The sequence below is a fragment of the Diuraphis noxia genome, unplaced genomic scaffold (genome assembly GCF_037042655.1).
Source record: "Diuraphis noxia isolate RWA-SAM2 unplaced genomic scaffold, SU_Dnox_SAM2 contig0005, whole genome shotgun sequence".
Taxonomy (NCBI): domain Eukaryota; kingdom Metazoa; phylum Arthropoda; class Insecta; order Hemiptera; family Aphididae; genus Diuraphis; species Diuraphis noxia.
The window spans coordinates 23,760,108-23,783,004 of record NW_028301715.1 but is presented as its reverse complement, the minus strand read 5'-3'; the positions used below and the strand labels follow the sequence as shown (position 1 = coordinate 23,783,004).

Here is a 22,897-nt window from a genome sequence, read left to right as displayed (position 1 = left end):
TTATCATTTATGAACAATTCGATATCGGTTTTAGTTTTCGTCTATTAATAGCCTAACTAAATATGTTTTACTCCGAGAAACAGTCTGTTTATCGTCGACGACGATCGCAATTCGCAATCAGTAGAGAGTGTTTAGTGTTGGTGGTGCAACAATCACCAAAAAAAGAACTAATATGACTGATAAGCATTTCAAACAAATTATGTTCTTAAAATGCAACACACAATTAATGTTCGATTAATATTATGAATATTATGAATGATTCAGAATAAAAATTGATTTTTTTGTTTTGTATTTGAAAATTATGTCAAATACTTTTAAAAAGTATTTGAGTAATACTCAAATACTTTACTATAGATAGTATTTGGGTGGTATTTTAAATACTTTATTTTATAAGTATTTGAGTAATTACTTAAATACTTTTTAAAAGTATTTTTTACAACACTGCATATATGATATTCATAGAAAACAAGTTTCATCAACTGATGTAAATATCATTCATTTTTAAAACATGAATTATCATTTGTTTTATGTTAATCTGAAATTTAACTTGCGAAATACCTAGGATTAACTAGAATTGTCTAAAAATCATATATCAACAAGAAAATGATTAAATGAAACAAGGAATATTCTTGATAAACTCTCTTACCAAGACTAAACCACATGCTAATACTATGCATGTTATCTAGGACAATAGAATTTCTAAACATCTCACCAGCAATATTAAATTAATAAATTGTAATACAGAAATGACTTGGAAAAAATTTAGTTGTCCGCATGACCGCTAAAAAAAAAGACCACACCTATTCTTTTTTTGTTCAATATAAACTGGCATTCTGGCATATGTTAGCCACACGAAGGTAAGCCAAATGCCATGATTACTTTCTTTTTATCCTAATCCATGTTATTGTTATAAATTTAAGATATATATTTTAGATTCTGAGCGGAGCGAGAAATGTATTGATTTTACCACGATGATTATCACTCGTTTTATCTGGGACTGGAAACTAGTTTATACTTTATCCTTATCGTATTATGACATCAATTCAAATCTGTCTATTTTTTTTATAGGTATACCTACATCATTTCTACACAAATGTTCCGAAATAAAATAATCTTCAGGACTCGGTATAATCAGAGTATAAGTCAATTTTCAATACATATGAATCCGAAAAATAATTTTATTTTGATTAATAATTATATTAGTTAGTTATTATATTATATTAATTTGTATATTGTATTTTTTAAATTTTAATGATATATTATAATTTTTTATCTTACATTTAGCCTTTTAAGTAAGCACTACTAACACTTTTTTTAATGTTTGAGAATACTATAGATGCAATAAATGTATAAGTACATAACATTTAATTTAATTCAATTTAAGAGGGATGTCAGCGCGCTATTTGTTTTCTCTATCTGGCCCACGTGCAACATAGATAAAACGCATTTGCGCAGTTATTTTTTTATGTTTGTAACTAATCTTAGAGTAAAGTTATCCATTACAATAAAGATAAAGAATAATATATTTTTGAGGGAATGACATACTATGTTATCAATATTATATTTTATTTTGTATTCTACTTTCGAAATAAACAAAAAAATGTTGTAAATTTAAATTATGTTTAAATTGTTTTAAAAAATATTTAGACGAATCGATACCTATGTCATTACCTCAAAAATATTATTTTCTGTCTTTTTTGTAATGATGGGTGATTTTACTATAAGATTACTTAAAAACATAGAAAAAATGATTCTGGGTAAATAAGTAGTGTGTGTCGTAGGTCAGAAAGAGAGAAAACAAATAGTGTGCTGAAGTCTTCTTATAATATTAAAAATAAATATTATTAAATGAATCATACATTTTTCTGAACAAATCTTTAACTGTAACTTAAGTTTCAGTAATCAGTCTCAGTGTATGACAATTTATTATTTTGTGATAGGTATTAAACTATACATGACTATATAATATATATTATATATATAGGGTGATTTTTTTAAGCATGTTCATTCTATTTTTATGGTTAAATTAATATATTAAGAATATATTAAAATTCAGATTTTTGTTATTTTTAAATACATTTGAAGACCATGAATCATCGACATTTTTTACCGCATAAGGATAATATAAACTTCAGGTTTTTATATAGGAACTACCCTTTTTTATCTTTTATTAATAAGCAGATTATTTTTTTAAGAATTAGATGTGTCAAAATCAAAATTTGAATTATGTAACTTTGTATTTTAATGATAATATGTTTATGGTAATGGGTTAAGAAGATAGAGGGGCATAGGTCACGATTTGAAAAATCGATTATCTATATAATTCATATACACTTGCAATACATTTTTAATGTATTTTTTTTAATTTTTAATACTGAAAATACAAAACTTAAAAATTTATAAAACTTTTTTTTGGATAAATTAAAAATAACCAATTTTTGAATCTGATTTTAAATCAATTTTAATCGTAATAATTTTTTAAAACATGAGTTTTGAGAATTTGCTAACATGAAGATATTTCTCAAATTATCATATAATATTAACAATTTTTATCATACATTTAATTGGCATAATCTTTCTGAGACCCTGTATACGATTAAAAAAATGTTTATACCTAAGAACATTTTACCCAAGTCAATCTACTCGTATCTTAGGTCCAAACTTATATTCTAATCTATACTTTTCCCACATACCTAAATTTATATTATTTTATTAGAACTTTGCTAAGGAGCTAAGGAGTTACTTAGACTAAATTTAACTATAAAAAAATGAAATTTTCAATTTATCGATTTAAAATCATTGAAAATTATTAATTTATCCTTATCTATTAGGTATTATGAACAAAACTAAAAAGTCAAACTATATTATTATTTATTAAAAAAATTTAAAAAATTTTCTATAACTCAATAGATAATTGATAAGATATGAGTGATTGGAACTAAAATCGCACTCTTATTCTCAATATTTCTTGCGTTTTCGTCGTTTACTAACTGTGTTTGATTTATCCGACAACCGCAGGGGTCCCCACAATAGACGCTATTATTAATCCGTTCGGCATTGGAAAAAAAGAAGAATAAATTCAAAAAAAAAATAGTATTTTTAAGAACAAGCACCGCTACACAAATGTACAATACAAATTAAAAGGCTTATTTCTTTTAAGACTCGAGGTACCAAAAAAAAACCTGTTATGATTTAATCTGGCCTCCGGGGACAATGGCTTTTATTTTATTATTCAATCTCGTACCTAGTGGTTATTTACCCGTTCAATGTTAATGTTGTTTGGTGGATCAAACGAACTGGTTGCCGCCATTCAGCAGTGAGAATCGTGACCTATAATAATCCTATTTTAATTTTCTAACAGAAACGATACAATACAGATTACAATAACTGCATAACCTCTTATCAGTTATACGTTCTATTAAAATACTAAATAGGATACTTTTTTCTTAGTAGAGGTTTTGCAAATCAATATCAAAAACTAACTACTATATTTGATATAGTTAAAAAGATGGTTAACACAATAAAATCAGATTCACATCATATTTATTTATGTAATCTACAATCCAAAATATTTTATCTAGAAACAAAGAGTTTTATAGCTGAAAATTAAATTTATAAATGCGAAGATTCTGTCATATTTTGACAAAAACTAACTATTTATAGTATTTATTATATTGAATATTGAAGAAAACACCCCAGAAAGATGCATGATTACCAGTTATTACCGAAACATGAACTTAATGAATATGATGAATATATCAATATAAAAACAATAACTTCAATAATAATATATACTTACACTTTCCTATAGATTTTTATAATTTTTGTAGTCAGATTTTAAAAATGCAGATAAAAATTGACCTATCTTAGTAACCTGAATATTATGCGTCTAGTTTCTGTAGATACAATAATTCAAGAACATGAAAATTTGTAACAGATGTTGCCTCAAAATGTGTTTTACAAGTTAAATCCAAATTAGGTAGATAATATTGTATACGAGTATATACCAAAAATGTAAAACAATTAAATAATGTCATAACAATATATTTTCATTTCAAACAAGTGGGTGGGTAAAATCAACAGGTAATAATGAGTAACAAAACATGACTCCGTATACGGAATTATTATTGTTATTTTTTTAATTGAGCAAAACACAACGAAGGTAGTTTTGTTTTTAAATAATAACATTATAGCCTATAGGGATTCATTAATGATTGAGTGTCAAAAACTCCCTTCCGTAACATACTTCTTACCCTTGGCCAAAGGATATCGCAGACACTCCGGTCTCTAATTAAGAAAATATCAGACAATAGTGTATTATAAGCAAGCGTTTAGAAAGAGCAATAAACGTCATGAAACAAGTTGTAAAAATATTACCTATTGTTTGTTAGTATTTATGGTACAAGTGGAATTATATGGGGGAGAAAAATTGTGAAAAGAACCAAGAATGAGAGGGATAAGATCTGGTCAAATACATGTATAATATAATATACGATGTGCCATGCATGTAGGACGTACCAACATTATTTTTATTTTTTTTCATGCTTCATAGGCCCTTAACAAACACGTAATCATAAGGTGAACCATCACTGGGGTCTTTTGGGTTTGATATTTATCTGAAATAACCTAAAGCGATATTTTTTAACTATACGTGCAGATGTCTAAACTCTTACCCTCTTTTTAATCTGAAAATACACGAGACTCGAACTGTAACCATTATTAAGAGGTTTAAACCAGTTTCATATAGCAACCCTTCGAAATATTTATGTTTTAATTTAATAAAATACTACATCATTTCCTTACAAAATTAATGTACAGATAAAATAGACCAAAATATTCCTTTTTTTAAAATTGTTTAGGTAAGTTCGTACAATTACAAATTTTTAAAACAACTGTATTACACAACATTATTAATACCTATATTAATCAATACAATAAAATCAATATACATAAATACATGATTAGGTACTTGCCGTGAATTTTAGATGGTATCCCAAATATAAATAAATACATCATACATATATATGGTTCTATGTACCTGTTATAAGTACGGATACGAACGCAAAAAATAATAATATTAAAGTTCTATATTACCTATGTTAGCAGACCACAGTAACTAGTACCTATAGCACATAGGTACCTACATATTATAATAGACGTATCATTTTGTGTATAATATTTTATTGATTTGGGATCGCAAGAAGGTTCCTTCTTTTATACACACACGACACACCATAAAACTCGTTAAGTCTTCAAGAACGTCCCGTCCGTTTTTACGTCTCTTTTTATTACATTTTTTTATTTTTTATTACTTACGTACTGTTTATATGTGTCTATATATAATGTACATAATGTATGCAATGCGTACATAATTTAAATACCATGTATACTTAAGTATATTGCAGTCGCAATTATTTTACCGCAGGCGCAATACGGATCTCGGGTATTATGTCGGGGAACACCGAGGGAACACAGAAGCCGTAAACACAAAAATCCATAACAGTGTTTTCTAATTTAAACTATTTTTGTTAAGTCTAGAGGTCTAGACTCTAGTGTAAGGATATCGTCTCATTCGCTCACATCAGCGCAAGCTAGTATCGTACGAATTAATTATTAATAAACATGATTTGAAAGCGCATAGATAAAGTATACTATATAATAAATCATGACATTCGTAAAACAATTTTACGTGCAGAGTTCAATATCATAAAAAATTTGTGAAGATATTGTTGAATACTGACGTGTTCTACATACAATTTTTTCACGTATACTCTGTTATTTCTGTAGGAATATGAAAAATAAAATAACTGACCTATTTATAATACAATATATATTTATTGAGTTATATGAAAAACATATCTATTGTCATGCAAACTGAAAAATAATAATGTGAAAACTCATTATTATAAAACTTATATAGGTTACATACTACATAAATTATACAATGTGATGGCAGTTTTAGTTCAATGTATACGAAATATGCTAATATAACTTATAAGTAAAACTATTACATAATCAACTTAGGTTTAGGTACAACTCGTAACATCCGCATAAGCTCTACGTTTAAAATTAATTGTGTATGACAGATTGCATAACACCAGTTTCCGAAAAAATTATATTTACATAAATACTATTATAATACATACTATATTATGATGCACAAAGTTCATACAAAAATACACCTAATATAGGTCGATTTCAACAACAGGTACAATACATTAACCGGGTTAATTACTTACCTATTATCTGTATGATGCATTTGAAGAATACCTATTATGCTAGGTAGTAAGCAAACGCGAAGTAAAAAAAATTATGTTTAGTAGTCGACAAAATCAAATGGATGACATCGAGGGTAACAATAAGTCAATAAGTAAATTATTTTTCACGATTAACGAATTGATTAGAGTATAAGATTTTAGTAACCAAGATAATAAACTAATTCAAAATATTGTTATACACCTAAATATTTTTTCGTTTGAACTAATAAACGATGATGTAAGACAATTGATGAACGTGTTTTTATTTCAAATTAAGTTACAACACTAACAACTATTAAACTAATTTGGATTATAATAAAATACTAAAAAAACTTATAATAATATACCTAACTAGGTACACAACTTTAAATTAAATAATTTTATATTATTAGTGCAAACGATTGTATCTTGGGCGGAGGCAATAATTTTAAAACTTAAAATATTATTCCAATTTACCAATATCCTAAAAGTAGGCACATTTTTATATGGTGGACAGTCCGCTTAAAATAAAGTTGTTAAACCTGACCTAACCTATATAATATATACATATATATATATATAATTATATAAGCTCAAAATATATATTTGTGGTTTGTATATATAGAAAACGGTATGTTTTTAAAATACAAAATACTTTCTGATATTAAGAAAATAAAAATCAATAAAAAAAACAATTTAGGTATAAAACAAACATTATTATGATTAAGACAAAAGGTATAATCTATTCTTTGCTCTAACATAGGCGCGCCTGCCCCTCTACTTACATTATGTTGTAATAGTGTTTAAATAAATTGACACAAATTACAAAATAATTACAGAATAATTACATAATACTGTATTGTGAACACCTAACTTACCTGCCCACCCACCACTACCTAAACGTTTTTTTATTCTACTGATGGTAGATACACCCAAAACGATCTGGGATATAAGTAATCGCAATAGATAGGTAATTAGAATGCAATAATTCTGACGAATTATAACGAAACATAGCACTGACCTGTATCAGAAATTTAGCTTAAATTTTATGTCGGTTTCCCAGCCAACTGGAAATCGATATTTGGGCGTAAATGCGAAATGTGTGGCTGAAATATATTGCTGATATCGTCGTGGACCGTACTTGTTAGTCGCACCAACACCTCCGATTTTTGATATTGTCGCGTATAAATGGCGAGGGAACTAGTGGAAAATTGATAACACGCCGGGATTTGATACGTCGAAAAATGTTTAAATAAAAATAAAAACTGTTCTCGGACGACACAAGAAACAGTAACGACTAAGCGCACAACACACAAGACTGACGAATAACGACTGCCGAGTGACGACTGACGACTATTGTAGTAGTGTTGAACACGCCACACGGGAACCAGGGAACGTAAACGCTGCGAGAAGTTAACACGCGACGCATGTGTGCGAGGCGATTACCAACACGCAAAATAAAACGGCCGCTGGGCGGTAGCAACAGTTGCACAGTGATGCCACGTGCAGCGACGGAAAACCGATGTAGGTCAGTGGCGGCAGGCGAGCTCGGACACGGTCTCCAGCTGCTAGTCTCAACATTATTGTCTATAATTGTCTTTGTATAATATAGTTATTAATTGTATATAACTATATAATGCCATTATAGTATTATAATATAATCCATAATATTCACGCCATTTCTTATAAATATTATAGGTCAGCGTTTTGATTTTGATTTTTTTTTTTTATCATCTGAACTGTTTTTTCAGTTGTCTGTCGAGTATGACGGATATGAAATCATAACTCATAAGAAAAGAAATGAAAACCTAGACCTATAAAGATTGCACTATTGTAGGTACTCGTTTAGACCTTAACCTTATAAACACAAGATATAAGCTATATTAGGATTAGATATAGGTAGGAATCTACTACTATACGGTCTATACGTTACCACAATAACCTTATTCTAGACAACTACCAATTATAGTACGCGCCGATAGCAATAATACTAATAATAATAATCATAAATGGTATAAATGTATAATAATAATATATAAGCTGTCACCTGTCTATCTTACCTATATATTATAATACGTCTTATGTCTGTACATGGGTATCTGCAGAGAATTTCAACTTCCTAGTTCCCAATACTCATTACTTTTAATCACATGACCTACATGATATGATGGCCATTGGTCGTAAATGAAAAAAAATTATAAACACCTACCAAGTATTCAATAGGAAAATGAGCATTACGGAAAACAATAATTTTTAAGACATGAAAAATTAAATTTTATTAGTCATAACTCATAATATTTTCGTATTTGGGCAAACCTTGGAACTAAATTGTGATGAATGTGATGGTTACCGTAAAACTGAGTGAATAGAACAGTGGCGGTTTTACGGGGGGGGGGGGGTCCAGGGGGTCTGGACCCCCCCCCTAGATCCCGTGTTTAGGCTGTGATACATTATGGCATTGATTATATTGATTTATAATCAATGATCATGGGTTCTAGGAGCTCGGGTTTTGACTAGCTATTGCGACTTTTATATGCGGTTACACGCTTATACATAATTCTGGTGATTTCATCATTATTATTCCGTGTATTTGAATGTTTGCTACAGCTATATAGACATATAGTTATTTATATTTGCTCTGAAATTATGATGTTTACGATATCTATTATCTGTAATAATAATAGAGTTTGGCCGTTCGAAAAATGTCACTGCAGCCACGGCGATAAACTTTCGTCTGTCACTTTTCAGCCGTCGTGCATCGCGCCTGTAGAAGTCTAAATTGTAAATTTTTAATCTTGTTGTTAATACGAATTAGTTACTAATTATTATTCTCAAATATACTTTTAATCTAAGATTACCATTCAATTTGAATCGACTTTCAAAAATATTTAAAATTCAGGTTCGTAAAAATTTAAATATTTATAATAAAAATTGAATAGGTACCTATTATATAAGTGGCGTAGCCAAATTAGGTTAGATAAATATTAAGAAAATTTAAAAATTATTTTAATTTCAATGGTTTATGAAAGTCTACAAAAGTCTACAAAAGTCTAAAATTGAATTTTACTGATTTTAAATTATCATATTTATATTGTGTTATTTATTATTTTTTCGTTGACAAAAATTTACTAATATTTACACTTTACAGCCATTTATAACCACGCTAGTAGATTTTTAATGCATAATATAACATTGTGTACATAGGCGCACATAGGGTGTGAATTTAGGGGGTGCTGAAATAATTTATAGTACACAGACCCGTGGGGAGCGAAGCCCCCCACTACACCACCCTAATACTATAATAATTACATTGCAATAATTATAAATTTTATTAAAAATAAAAATAAATATTTTGTAATTATATTAAAAGTTATAATAACATGTAATCATTAATTATTAATGTTAGACAAAATTTAATTTTCTGTTTGATATCGCAAATGTTTGCATTATAATTTCCCCCTCTATTTTATTGGTAAGATCTCTCTCAATGCTAAGCGTAGATAGCTTGGTAAATCTTTCTATCTTTCTTGGCCCATATTGGTGCGTAACCAGTTTTTCAATCTACGCATAGCTGAGAAGGAACGTTCACACGTTGACGAAGAAATTGGAATTGTTATTCCCAATAGCTTACAGACATTTGGAAACGAACTTTTATAACTTTGATTTTTCATGCCTTCATATATAAAGCTGGCTGGTAGACTATTCATTAAAACCATCATTTCTGCTGATAAACTAACTGTTGATATTTTCAAAATATCCTGATATACATAAACAGATTTATATAATAATATTTCAAAAGATATGACTATGTAATAAATATTTTAAATAGTTTATGCGGTGCTAATTTTAAACCTGGGAGTGCTAAGCACCCCCAAGCACCCCCCTATGTGCGCCTATGATTGTGTATCGATCACGATAAGTCGATTTTACAAAATATTAAATTATTAAATTTTTAAAAAAGCCTCTAAGATCGCCGATAATTTTCAAGTTGAAATTAATATTCCAAGAACATCAAGTAGACAGACACTAAAAGTTAATATAAATACAACATCAGCAGAGGAATCATAGGCGTGCGCACAGGGCGTGCCGGGCGTGCCTAGGCACGCCCCGAGATTTTTCAAGGGCCAAAGCGCCCTATGTTTCAAACATGCTTCTTATTAGTACAGGAAAACTGGGGTATCACCAGGTCATCCTTATCCATGACAACAATACATAAAAAAAATATGGTTCAATATTTTTAACTTTTGAAAGGGCTACACTGCAAATCCCGTCCGCGAAGCGGTTTCAACATTATACTATAAGGTATAAGTACTATAAGGTATCTTTATCCGTGATTACAACTGAATTACATGAATTGAGAAAATTCAATTATCAATTGCCTACTTAAGTTATTTATAGAATATGATAAACAAATAAAAACAACCATAGAATATTAGAAATTATAATCACTATCGTCAAAACAAAAATATAATATTCCAAGACTGTTGTCACGAACTCACGACTCGTGTAGTAATTACTGACATCTAATACTCATTCGTATTTTTGCCTTTTGCGTTAACCTTAATGTTAACAGTTGAAAGCTAAACTTCCTTAGTGTCCAAAGTTATTATTTAATTAAATATTACATAATATTTAAATAAAAACCCATTACCTAGTTATTGTTTTCTTAGTGTGCATAGTGTAATACTTTAAACATTAAAAATGAAATCAAATAAAAGAGCCGGTCAGCAAATAACAGATTAGCTCAGTACTTCAATCACCAAAACTAAATCTTTTGTTGGCAATTGATAATGTACGGTCTTTAACATTAAATCTTAAAAGTATGAGAAATGAAAATAAAGAATTTGAAAATATTTTTTGAACAAGCAGTTGCTTTATGTAAAAAACATGGAATAATTGTTCCAGACGTTATTCGTAGAAAAGTATCAACTCAAATAGATAACAAATCTAAATCTCAATTTTTTTTTAAAAATAAATTAGATGAAATGAAGATATCGGTTTATTATGAACTACTTGATGATTTATTATCGGCAATGGATTTAAGATTCAATCAAGAAACTTTAAGCTTAATTGAAGCTATTGCTAGTCTGCTACACATGGAAATAAAACCTGAAATGATTGATATTTTGGCTAAGTTCTCAAATACATCAAGTACAGATCTAAAAACTGAAATAAACCTTTTAAAACATTTGCCAAAATCTGATAAACCTAATGGTACATCTAGTGAGTCCATTTATTTGTGGCTTGATTGGCTGAAAACTAACAATAGTATTTCTACCTACAGTTGTTTTTATAAAACCTTACAATTGTTTACTATTATACCAGTCACTAGTTGTACATGCGAACGAGTCTTTTCCAAAATGACAATTGTAAAATCAAAACTTAGAAGTACGATGAAACAGGAACGATTAGATTCGTTACTTTTACTATTCACCGAACAAGAGTTGACAAGTGGGATAAACTTGGATTCTGTCATCGATGAGTTCAATACCTTAGAAAATAGACGTATGAATCTGTAAATATTATATACTAACCAGTAACCAATAATAATTAATAAATAAGTTATAATATAATCTATGTGTGTATAATGTATTATTCAAATTTTCCACGGGCACGCCCCGAACTTAAACTCTGCGCACGCCTATGAGAGGAATATTATCGTGTATCTGTATTTATACCATATCTTGAATCATTCGCTAATGAACTAAAAGAAAGATTTATTGACCACGAAACTACATTAAACTCTTTTCATTCATTATTTTCGAAAGAAGAATTAGATGATGATTTTATGACATTAGTCAATAATTACCAAGATGATCTGGAAAATGGAAACCCTGCAATTTTATTGGCTGAATACAAATTGTGGCAAAGGTGTTTAAAAAATTTGAGCGAAGAGCCAACTAATGCACTTCAAGCTTTATCACTTTGTAATAATGATATTTATCCTAATATATACAAACTGCTTCAAATACTAGCCACATTACCAGTTTCAACTTCATCGAATGAACGTACTTTTTCAAATCTTAAGAGAATCAAAACCTACTTGAGGAACACCATTGGAGAAGTAAGTAATTAAGGAAATCATAATTCATATTTTAAAATATTAAACATAATTTAATTAATATTTCAGAAAAGATTAAATGGTCTAGCTATGATGTGTATTCATAAAGATTTGAAATTAACAGCTGACGAAGTTTTGGACGAATTGATAAAAAAAAAACGAAAAGTTGATTTTGTATTGTAACTAAAATGCTATGTTATAGTTTTTCGTTTATGTAAGAATTAAATTATATTTAGTTATTATTAATGGGTTATACTTTTTTGTTATTATGTATTATAAGATAATGTTAAAGGACCCCCCCCCCCCAGAAAAAATTCCAAAAACCGCCACTGGAATAGAAACAAAATCAATAAATTTATTACTTCGACGTCTCCATGACCAAATATTTGTGTTATCAATATGCAACTTTCGCTAAACCGAAAATTCATTAATCCGCAATTTGATGAAACTCTCAATGCTCTGTTTGATTCTACCTACATGCTACATAGGTACGAATAAACATTTTTTAAACAATTAATAAGCATCAACTTCTGATAATAATCATAATTAAATATCACGAAAATAAACGATTCCTATAAATATCATTAATATAATATAAATACTTTCAAAATGTTTCACTTTAAAATTTGTTTTAAATATTAAAGAGATTATCAATCGAAAGAATTATTTAACAGAAAAAAAAAATAACTATTTCAATAGGTAAGTTTTACTGACTTTTACCATTTTAGGGGTGTAGATGTATACATTCTATTCTATAGAAGCACAGCCGTGTTTGCTCGTACGAGCACACGCATATTTTGCCAAGCCTCATACATGCACATAAACCTACATTGGCCAAATTGTAAAAAAAAATTTTTTTATGACACTTTTGAGGATCAAAATCAATTAGGGATTTAGACATATACCTAGTTTGTGAATATGTGATCTTCCAGAAGTTGTTTGTACATTTAATTCCATTTTTTGCAAATTTGTTTTTATAATTTAAATATTTAAGGTTAAATAAACAAACAGTTATTTAATTCACCCTTCAGTTGGTAAAATAAAAAACTACACTAAAAACCATAAATGTTTCTATTGACACCAACTTTCGGGAAGTATAATAGAAACAGAAATATATGAAAATTGTTTTTTTTGCTTAACAAATAGTTAAGCAAAAAAACAATTCGATGAGATCAATATTTTGATGTATTGATCAAATAGAAAAAATTCTATGATACTTCAAAGTTCAGAAGTGTTCAACCGTGTTTTACGGCACAGAATGAGTAAAAATTTAAATCATCGGCACAGCCTTCGTGATTATTTGTTGAAAATTTGTTCTAATACAAACTTTATTAATTTTTAATTGCTTATAACCTATAACTACTTTTTTTAGAACTTTCAGTAAAACTACGATTGTTCAACAATTAAAATATAGATACTTAAGATACTTTATTTTACTTAAGATATCAGTACCGACAATACCTTGTATAATATAATAAGGACATTATTTTTAAAGTGATTGATAATTTTTTGGAATTTGGAATTCTGTATATTACTGCCTATATTAGGTTCACTTGATAATATTATGATTTAAAGCCATAGACCTTATACTTAAGTATAAGGTCTATATGTTTAAAGCTAACATTTATCAAAACTGGTACATAAACATAGGTAGTGAATTACAGTAATATTACGAAATGGAACCGATGACCAATCGATATCATGTAGTTGCACCAAAAACCAAACTCTGTTTAGTGCGATAGAGTGCTACCTATTCAATATAATAAATCAAATGAAATATGAATAAGATCAAAGTAGGTACATTTTGTTATTAGGTTATACCATTTTGAGGTACCTATTCTAATTTTTAATTATGTTCTAAAAAAAGCGGGTAAGTCGTGGATGTCGCTCTGCTGTACAGTAGGTTACTGTAATGGATGGGATTAAATTTGAATGCAATGATAGGTATCATTGTATACGAAAAACGATTCTGAACGGAGATGATTTGTCAGTCTAGGATATATTATATTTAAATGTTGTCATATATTCTATTTTGAAACAAATAACAAATTTTTCAATTAGGACGCATTTTGAATAAGGCATGGTTAATCAATTTTTCTAAAAACATTGCATGTAGTAATCATAATTCGTAATACTTTATAATATCATAGATATACATATACCTGGTTTGAGGATAAATCGTTATCATTACGCGATTTCATAAAAATTTAAAACTCAAAAGCTCAAAACATTTTTCCTATAATGACGCTTCAAATTTTCTCTATAGCTATTTGAAGCAAAACTTATGGGAAACTTAGTGTTAAATTTTATAACCTTAGATATAAATACAAACAATATTATGAATTTTGAACTACAAAATAATTTGCAAATATTCATGGTTTTGACGAACTTTTGTCAATATTTGAAATTCAAATGCTAATAAAAATTTAATTTGAATTTCCAGTGGACATTTTTTTTGTGATAAAGATTGACAAATTTTTAAGGAATCTTGTATTAAATTTTCAAATCTTAGATTTAAAAATAACATTTTTTATGAATTTTTAACTTAAAACAATTTGCGAATTTTTGTGATTATTATTATTACGTATTATGTCAAAATTTTAATGCTTGTAAAAAAAAATTGTGACTATGAATTTATTTTATTTTTCAACTGCTATTGTAACAATATATTAAGAGCCTTGTATTAAATCTTCAATATTTTCTACCCAAAAAATAAATTTTTATCGATATTAATTTTTAAAAAAAACTAATAATGTTCGAAAATTGCATATACCTATGAATTGTACAACATAAGTCAAACATTTTTGAAAATTTCATGGTGGATAGAATATACTTATAAAAACATTCGGTGAAAATTTCATGTATCAATGGTCATTTGTTTTAAAGTTACATCAATAATCAAAATCGATTTTGTCGAAAACTGATTGAGCGTAAAATTTCCCGTTTTTCCCTTAATTTTTAGTTTGTTAATCCCGATTATTTAGAAAAATATATAAGTATTTTTTACTTTTGACCACCAAAGTACCAACTAGATTCACTTTCTGATCGAATAAGGTACTAAAGTCAAAAATCGAAGCACTTTTACTGCCCCAAAACGAGATGACGGACACAAAAAAATATATATTCATGGTTTTGATCGTTTTTTTGTCAATATTTGAAATGCTAATAAAAAAAAATTGTGCCTATGTATTCTTATAATTTTTTAATCACTATAAGAATAACTTATGAGAAACTTTGTATTAAAATTTCAAGTATTTTGATAGGGCCAAAAAAAATTTATCGACACTTCAAAATTCGTTCACAATCTAAAACTAATAAAAAAATTTAACTTATACGTTATACCTACTTACCATTTGTATAACGAACATTATTATTATATATTCAATAATTATATGTAAAGGTAAAATAATTGCATCTTATATAAAACTATTGTACGATTGCATATTTTCATTTGATAAACATTGGTGTTATGAATTATGAAATTATTGTACTAATCCATTTATATTGAGTGCCTATACTTCAATAACAGTTACGCTCCTGCAAGATAAAATATAAAAATGATCGTATCTTTATGCAAACTGTTTATTTATTAGCTGGTAATTATGATCATGTACTATTGTGTAATCAAATAATGCTATAAGTCTACAAATTTATACCTTGAACTATGTTATAATCATATTTATTTTGTTTGTTAAAATAATTATGAAACAATTAATATTCATGGCAACAACTAAACGAGTTGAAATTATGATTGGTATAGATATTATGTTTCTATATGCAACTGTTATTTTATTTTTATATGCCTATATATACTCGTATTTTGAATATAAGTGGAAGTTTAGTGCATAATTTTTTTTTAAATTATTTATAATGATTGTATATGCAATAAAGATCTATCAAAATTTATATTTTCTAAACGTAGCAAGAAATGCAGCGGGTTTGACAATAATGATGAGTGTTTGTTTTTTGTGTGACTAAAAACACTTTTTAAAGTAGATAAAATGCTTACCGATGCGATTTTCAACATAAATATAAGTATTGCCTATGATGGTAAGAAAGTGAATCTATAGTTGTTACTTTAGAGGGGAGGGGGTCAGAAGAAAAATGCCTAGTTCTAAAAATGTAATCAGTACCTAATCAACTTAGTATACTTACTATAAAAGTTTTCACTCAAAATTAACTAACCATATTATAAACATATAAGCCCCATTATAAAAATCATGTTCTCTCTAACTTTATTACAAATTCCCTGTCGACTTAAAAGAAACTGTACAATAATAGACCTACTAAGATATGAAATAAAATACGAAATTTATTAAGGTTATGTAATATGTTAATGAATGGTCCTCTCATTATGTAACTTGTGTTTTTGCCTATTTTTCTCTCTGTTATCCGTATACCTTATTATAATATAGTATTGTTTTATTTTCTAAATAGAAAATGTAGACATATGAATATGATATATTACTCTCCTGTAATGCAGTGCATCGTGCATGGTTTCAAACATATTATGCTCTTTTGATGTGGCCATTGCTCAACGCCCAGCAACAGTTCAAAAAATCTTAATATTCATTATTGGATGTTATTGAACAAACATTTTTTCTTTAAATTTTAGATTGTATTTAAACATCAATAATTATCAATACACAATATTATTTTGACATTCATTTGCTGGGTTCCATGAACGTTCACTAAACATATTTTAAACAACCGTTAGCCTAAGGTTAATAGACCTTTTAATCATAGACCGGCCTCTTCACTGAAAAACTATTTAATATTATGTATATTATGAATGTAGGAAAAAAAGCCATGGAAAAAAAATCCACGGAAAAAAAGCCATGGGAAAAATAATAATTCAATATATATCAATTAAAATTAAAGTATTAAATTAGGTATTATTTAAAAAAGATTTTACTCATTATTGGTCATATTGTATACATACATATATATATATAATTATTAATACACAGGTTATATGCTATTATTTATTATTCATAGTAATAAATATATTTTAGATTCTAATTCTAAACAGCAATGAATGTATTGATTTTATTAAACAAAAAGTTTAAATAAAAAATATGTATATAAATTTATTTATTTCAAGATAGCATGTATTTCATACTGCAACATATGTAGGTACATTTAAAAAAGAATCGCCCTATATAAAGTATATATACATTATACTTATACATATCTAGGGTGTAAGATATAAATCAATTGATTTCAAGATAATATCCACAAAATATTATATTATTTTTATTCAATATGTATATTATAATATTAACAATTTTATATATGAATACGGACAATACAGTATGAATAGTATGATCAACTGTGTTAAAAATTTTAAATTGATTAACATATAACCTGTGTATTAATAATTTTTTATATATATATACATATATGTATACAATATGACCAATGTTTAAAAAATTTTATAATACTTTAAATTTTATTTTTTTGTATATAATTATAATTATTTTTCATATATTTGACCAATAATTTGCAAACAATTTTTAAATAATACCTAATTTAATACTTTAATTTTAATTGTTATAGGTATATTAAATTATTGTAATTTGACATTTTTTCCGTGGCTTTTTTTTCTGTGGATTTTTTTTCTTGGCTTTTTTCCCGGCTTTTTTTTCTGACAACCGTATATTATATATTTATATTATTATTGCAAATAAAAATGGCAGCGCTACCTGCCTGTAGCTGAACATAATTATTCAAATCACCTTAGCATGAAAACCATAGACATATAAATATTTATATGTCTATGATGAAAACTCACACATGACGACACTGTTGACTTTTATCGCTAGATAACGCTGTATAATACGATTTTTGTTGTCTGCTTATATTATTAAATGTTGGTATTAATTGTTGTTTAATAAATAAATAATATTATATCACAAAACATTATATTTTATTTTATTGACACCATAGTCTCAAATTGAGATAAATATCTGCTTGCCTTTTTATATATTCAGGCCCCTCCACAAAGTCAAAAGTCGAAATTGCGCCTATGATTGACACTCATGGTTCAGTTTTGGATCTAGATAATTATACTGGGATAATATTTTTATTATGTTATTCCATCACATTTTTTTCAAAAGAAGTTTAGAATTAACTAAAATATACAATATAATAATATGTGGGTTTCCACAATTCCACCTATACCCACCATCAGTTTAAATATTATATAGAAATAGAAATAGATACCAGAAACCAATTCTGCAATCATGGATTATGGCTAAACTGGTCACATGTTTTTTATCTCAACATTTTCAATTATTATTTATCACTTATCACTACTTTTAGATGCGGCACTGCAGCGCTGTCTATAATAACGGTTATAAGTTTATTACTTTTTTGTTACTTAATATTTTCGAATTTACGGCATTTACCATTGAGCTCGAGCAGTTGAGCGTTGAGCCATTCTATCGTTGCTTGTTAAAGTTTCACATTGTAAGTAAAACATTAAAGCATTTTGTTGTAGATTTGATAACCTAACCACCTTTTTATACAAAATAAAATCTAGTTAAGTAATGACGTTGCAATGTACCTGTTCTGTGGAATGGTCAAACGCTCAAGGCGTTGTGTTAAAACGTTTCAAGTCATTGACGACAAAACTGGTATTGACTCGCAATGATTTCCGAGACATTTTCATTGATGTATCAGCTGACAAAGGTGTACTTCACCGTTTAGCATTGAAAGATATTGCAGTACATAAACGTTTTGCTTGTGATGGCAAAGCAACAATCCATTTTAAAACTGAAAAAGTCATGATGATGATTTCAAATGCTCCTGTTGCACAACTTGCTGAATTCCTTAAGACCCTTTTTATCAAGGTTACAGGACGAAAGGAATCACCTCAGGTATGTCATATAATTTATAAATTTAACTGTAGGTCTGTAGCATAATGAGAGTAATTTGTAACTTATTTACTACTATGTAAAATTTTAGGTAAAAATCAGGGATCGACTTTTAGCTGTTAAAAGTAGCTCTAATGAAGAAATCAGTCCCATAAACGTTAAAGATATTGGACGTGTTGATCATAAATTAGAAGGTCCATGTATGAAAAAAAAGAAATTAAATGATGAATTGATAAACCAAAATGTCAAAAAAAGTTATTTAATTAATTTAAAAGATAAACTAACTGATGAACAACGAGAAGTAGTTGAAGCTATTAATACCAAACATAATATATTTTTTACTGGTAAGTACCTGGTATATTATAATTGTATTAATTAAAATTTACTTAAGTATTCAAATGTTTAACTAGTTACTGAAAACAAATACGTATCTAAATATAAGAAAATTAGTTTATACCACAACCTTGTTGTATATACATAACCATACAAAAATACTATTACTTCTAGAGGTGAAAATCTTTTTATTATATCTTGAAGTATTGTGTTAAAAAGAAATTTTGATTTCGATTTGAATTCAAATTAAAAAAGTGTAATACCTAAGTAGGTAACATGTGGTGAAAAATAAATAAATCTAAAACTTTTAAAACTTAACATATACTCTTAATTTATATGGAAGTCATTGTATTTATTTGTACCTATTTAAAGTTTATCAAATATTTTAGATCGTAAAAAAACTAGAATTCAAATTTCCTATACATTTACAGGTAGTGCTGGAACAGGTAAATCTTTTTTATTACGTTATATTGTGAATACCTTACCTCCTGATGTAACAATGGTGACTGCTAGTACTGGTGCATCAGCTTGTCTTATTGGAGGAGTAACGTTACACTCATTTGCTGGTATTGGTATTGGTGAATGCACTATTGAACGAGGTATTGAAATGGCTTCTAAATCATCAGCCGCACAAGTTTGGCGTAAATGTAAAATACTTATTATTGATGAAATATCAATGGTAGATGGGGAATACTTTGAAGTAACTATTATATTATATTTTTAATATATTTTAAATTGTTATTTCAGTTAATTACAAATTCTGTTTAAACATTTTTTTTTAGAAACTTGACAAAATAGCAAAAGCTGTTCGTAAACGAGATGAACCATTTGGTGGTATAAAGTTAGTGTTGTGTGGTGATTTTTTACAATTGCCTCCTGTAAAACAAGGAAAATCTAGATTCTGTTTCCAAACTAAAACTTGGGCAGAGTGTCGTTTTCGTTGTTTCAACTTAAAATTTGTGCATAGACAGTCGGATAATGAATTTATAAAAATTTTAAATGAACTACGCTTAGGAAAGTATGTAAAATAATGTCTTGTAATTTAAAATTAATAAGTAGATAGATATATTTATATCTGAACATTTTCAGTATAGATCCAGATACAGCAACCAAATTAAAAGCCACATCGTTTAATTTATTAGAACAAAATGGAATTGTACCTACCCGTCTATGTTGTCGGACAGCTGATGCTCAAATGATAAATCAGACAAAAATATTAGATTTACCAGGCAAAGTATATAAATTTGAAGCTTTTGATAGTGGTCCAACAAAAATATTAGATGATCATACTCCCGTGGCAAAATCATTTGTTCTTAAGACTGGTGCTCAAGTAATGTTATTAAAAAACTTAAGTGTATCATCAGGGCTAGTGAATGGTGCTAGAGGAGTGGTCAAAGATTTTGATAAAAATGGTTAGTTGATGATTTTTTATTAATTATTGCTATATTTGGGTAGTATCTTAATTTGATTTAGTTGTAACTTAATAGTATTGTATAAAAAGTTTAGTCATTATAAATTATATAATGTTATAATCTAAGGTATTTCATATCAACTTATAACTTTGATATAAGTATTTTATTTTATTTTTATTTTTTTTTTGAAATTTCTCTATGTATAAAGCAACACATTAAATACTTAAGTAATTAACTTAAATATTTAGGATTTTCTAAATTGTTGTATGTTATACTAGTGTATGTTAAACAATACCCAGTATTAACATATTATTTTGGTTATGACAATTTGATTACAATGTGTATGTGATGCAAAATTTAAAAAAAATAAAAATGACTGTTTAAAACAAAATATTATATGGTTATCTCTCAATTAAATTTTGTTATTAGCTTTATAATTAAAATAATTTTTATCATTTTAGGTTCTCCTTGTGTCCAATTTAAATGTGGTAATACAGTTACTATTAAACCTGAAAAGTGGATAGTCAAAACTCCTACCGGACAATTTATTTCAAGGCAACAAGTTCCTTTGAAATTAGCTTGGGCATTTTCTATTCATAAGTCACAGGTCATTATATAATATGGTCATAATAAATATAAATTTTAATAATTCTAAATGAAATTTATTTTTTAGGGTTTAACATTGGATTGTGTTGAAATATCTTTAGGGCGGGTGTTTGAAGCAGGACAAGCTTATGTTGCATTATCTAGAGCTAAAAGCTTGACATCTTTACGAATTTTAGATTTTGACAAGAAACACGTTTGGGCAAATCCTGATGTGATAGCATTTTATAATAAATTAGATAGAATTGTTGAATCTGATAAAATGTATATTTTAGGTAAAAAAAATATGGAAAAATAAAATGTAAAGTCTACTAATGTAATTTAAAGTAGTGAAATGGTCATACATTTCATTTTGAGTGTTACAATAAGTAAATCGAATAAGTTATTAATATAAAACAGTTAATATTTAATAACTTTTAAAATGTTAAACACTTATATCTAATGATATTATGCTATTTTTCATTTGATCTCAAAAAATTTATTTATAATGTATCTATGTATTAACTATGCAATTTAAACAATTTTTTTTTTAGAATTATTTATTTGTTATAAAATAAAATGAATTTTTGTTTTTAGGTTTATATTATTTAATCATTATTATATAATTATATATCATATTGTTTATATTATAAAATGTTATATTATTTAGGTTGTCTAACAAATAATTAATATTAAATTTTATATAACACCAAAATATAAATAAAAAATTAGTTTTGAATAAGATAGATACTAAATTTGTACACATAAAAAAATTCAAATTTACCATTCATTATACTATACAATTTAATTGGTGTAAGATGTTGAGATATTGTGTTGTCTTAAAGATGACATTTCCTATTATTCAATGTGTAATACTATCAAATACATTTTATAAACAATTTCATATGTTTTATGAGCTTGGCATTGCACCACACTTGAATTTCTGTAGGATAGTTGTATTCCATTATTCTCATTCATGGTCATAGCATATTAACACCTAGTGGTTACTGGTTAGTCAAAGACAGGGACTAATATATGAAGGGCGACACTGGCTATGGGCACTGGGCAGTGGATTAGCCAGGAATTGTGTATGGGGAGGGCCAAGTTTCACAAAAAACAAATACAATATTTTTTTTTTTATTTACACTATTAGCTATTTACAATTATATGTATAGGTATACATTTTTTTATTTATTTATTTATTATTGTATTCAATTATTGTTATGACAGAAAATTAATATTTAATCTTGATAAAATTCTAAGGTCGACACAGTCAATGGGGAGGGCTATAGCCCTCTTAGCCCCCCTGGCTACGCCACTGGTTTATGGGAATAAACAATAACAGTCAATATCCCTAAGATGTTCGGTATTGCAGTTTTAAAGTTATAGCAATAT

The 22,897-nt window shown here is 27.4% G+C and overlaps 4 protein-coding genes across 6 annotated transcripts in view; 3 read left to right on the top strand and 1 right to left on the bottom strand.

Moving 5' to 3' along the window:
• The window catches only part of LOC107171085 (uncharacterized), a 32,244-nt gene extending 24,603 nt beyond the window's left edge, over positions 1–7,641 (bottom strand). Inside the window, exon 1 of one of the 2 annotated variants that reach the window (XR_016191916.1) lies at positions 7,258–7,641. The gene's annotated coding sequence lies outside the window, so the exon portion shown is untranslated. The remainder of the gene's footprint in view (positions 1–7,257) is intronic. The other variant, XM_089228624.1, reaches the window with a different exon arrangement.
• A 3,424-nt stretch (positions 7,642–11,065) lies between these two features.
• On the top strand, positions 11,066–11,809 carry LOC149055097 (uncharacterized). The gene is made up of 2 exons (XM_089228268.1): positions 11,066–11,459; positions 11,521–11,809. The coding sequence occupies exons 1-2, from the start codon at positions 11,066–11,068 to the stop codon at positions 11,598–11,600; spliced, it is 474 nt and encodes a 157-aa protein (XP_089084394.1). The 3' UTR covers positions 11,601–11,809.
• An 83-nt stretch (positions 11,810–11,892) lies between these two features.
• Positions 11,893–12,480, top strand: LOC149055096 (52 kDa repressor of the inhibitor of the protein kinase-like). Its single transcript, XM_089228269.1, has 2 exons — positions 11,893–12,300; positions 12,367–12,480. The coding sequence occupies exons 1-2, from the start codon at positions 12,025–12,027 to the stop codon at positions 12,478–12,480; spliced, it is 390 nt and encodes a 129-aa protein (XP_089084395.1). The 5' UTR covers positions 11,893–12,024.
• A 6,131-nt stretch (positions 12,481–18,611) lies between these two features.
• On the top strand, positions 18,612–22,145 carry Pif1 (Pif1 DNA helicase). 2 transcript variants are annotated; one of them, XM_089228267.1, is made up of 8 exons: positions 18,612–18,768; positions 18,842–19,178; positions 19,267–19,519; positions 19,940–20,208; positions 20,291–20,526; positions 20,598–20,920; positions 21,382–21,527; positions 21,594–22,145. In XM_089228267.1, exons 2-8 carry the CDS (start codon positions 18,849–18,851, stop codon positions 21,819–21,821), a joined length of 1,785 nt encoding a protein of 594 aa, XP_089084393.1. In that variant the 5' UTR covers positions 18,612–18,768; positions 18,842–18,848; the 3' UTR covers positions 21,822–22,145. The 2 variants fall into 2 exon arrangements, with proteins under 2 accessions (XP_089084393.1, XP_015373133.2); XM_015517647.2 differs by lacking the exon at positions 18,612–18,768 and having other exon boundaries at positions 18,776–19,178.
• The last annotated feature ends 752 nt before the right edge of the window (positions 22,146–22,897 follow it).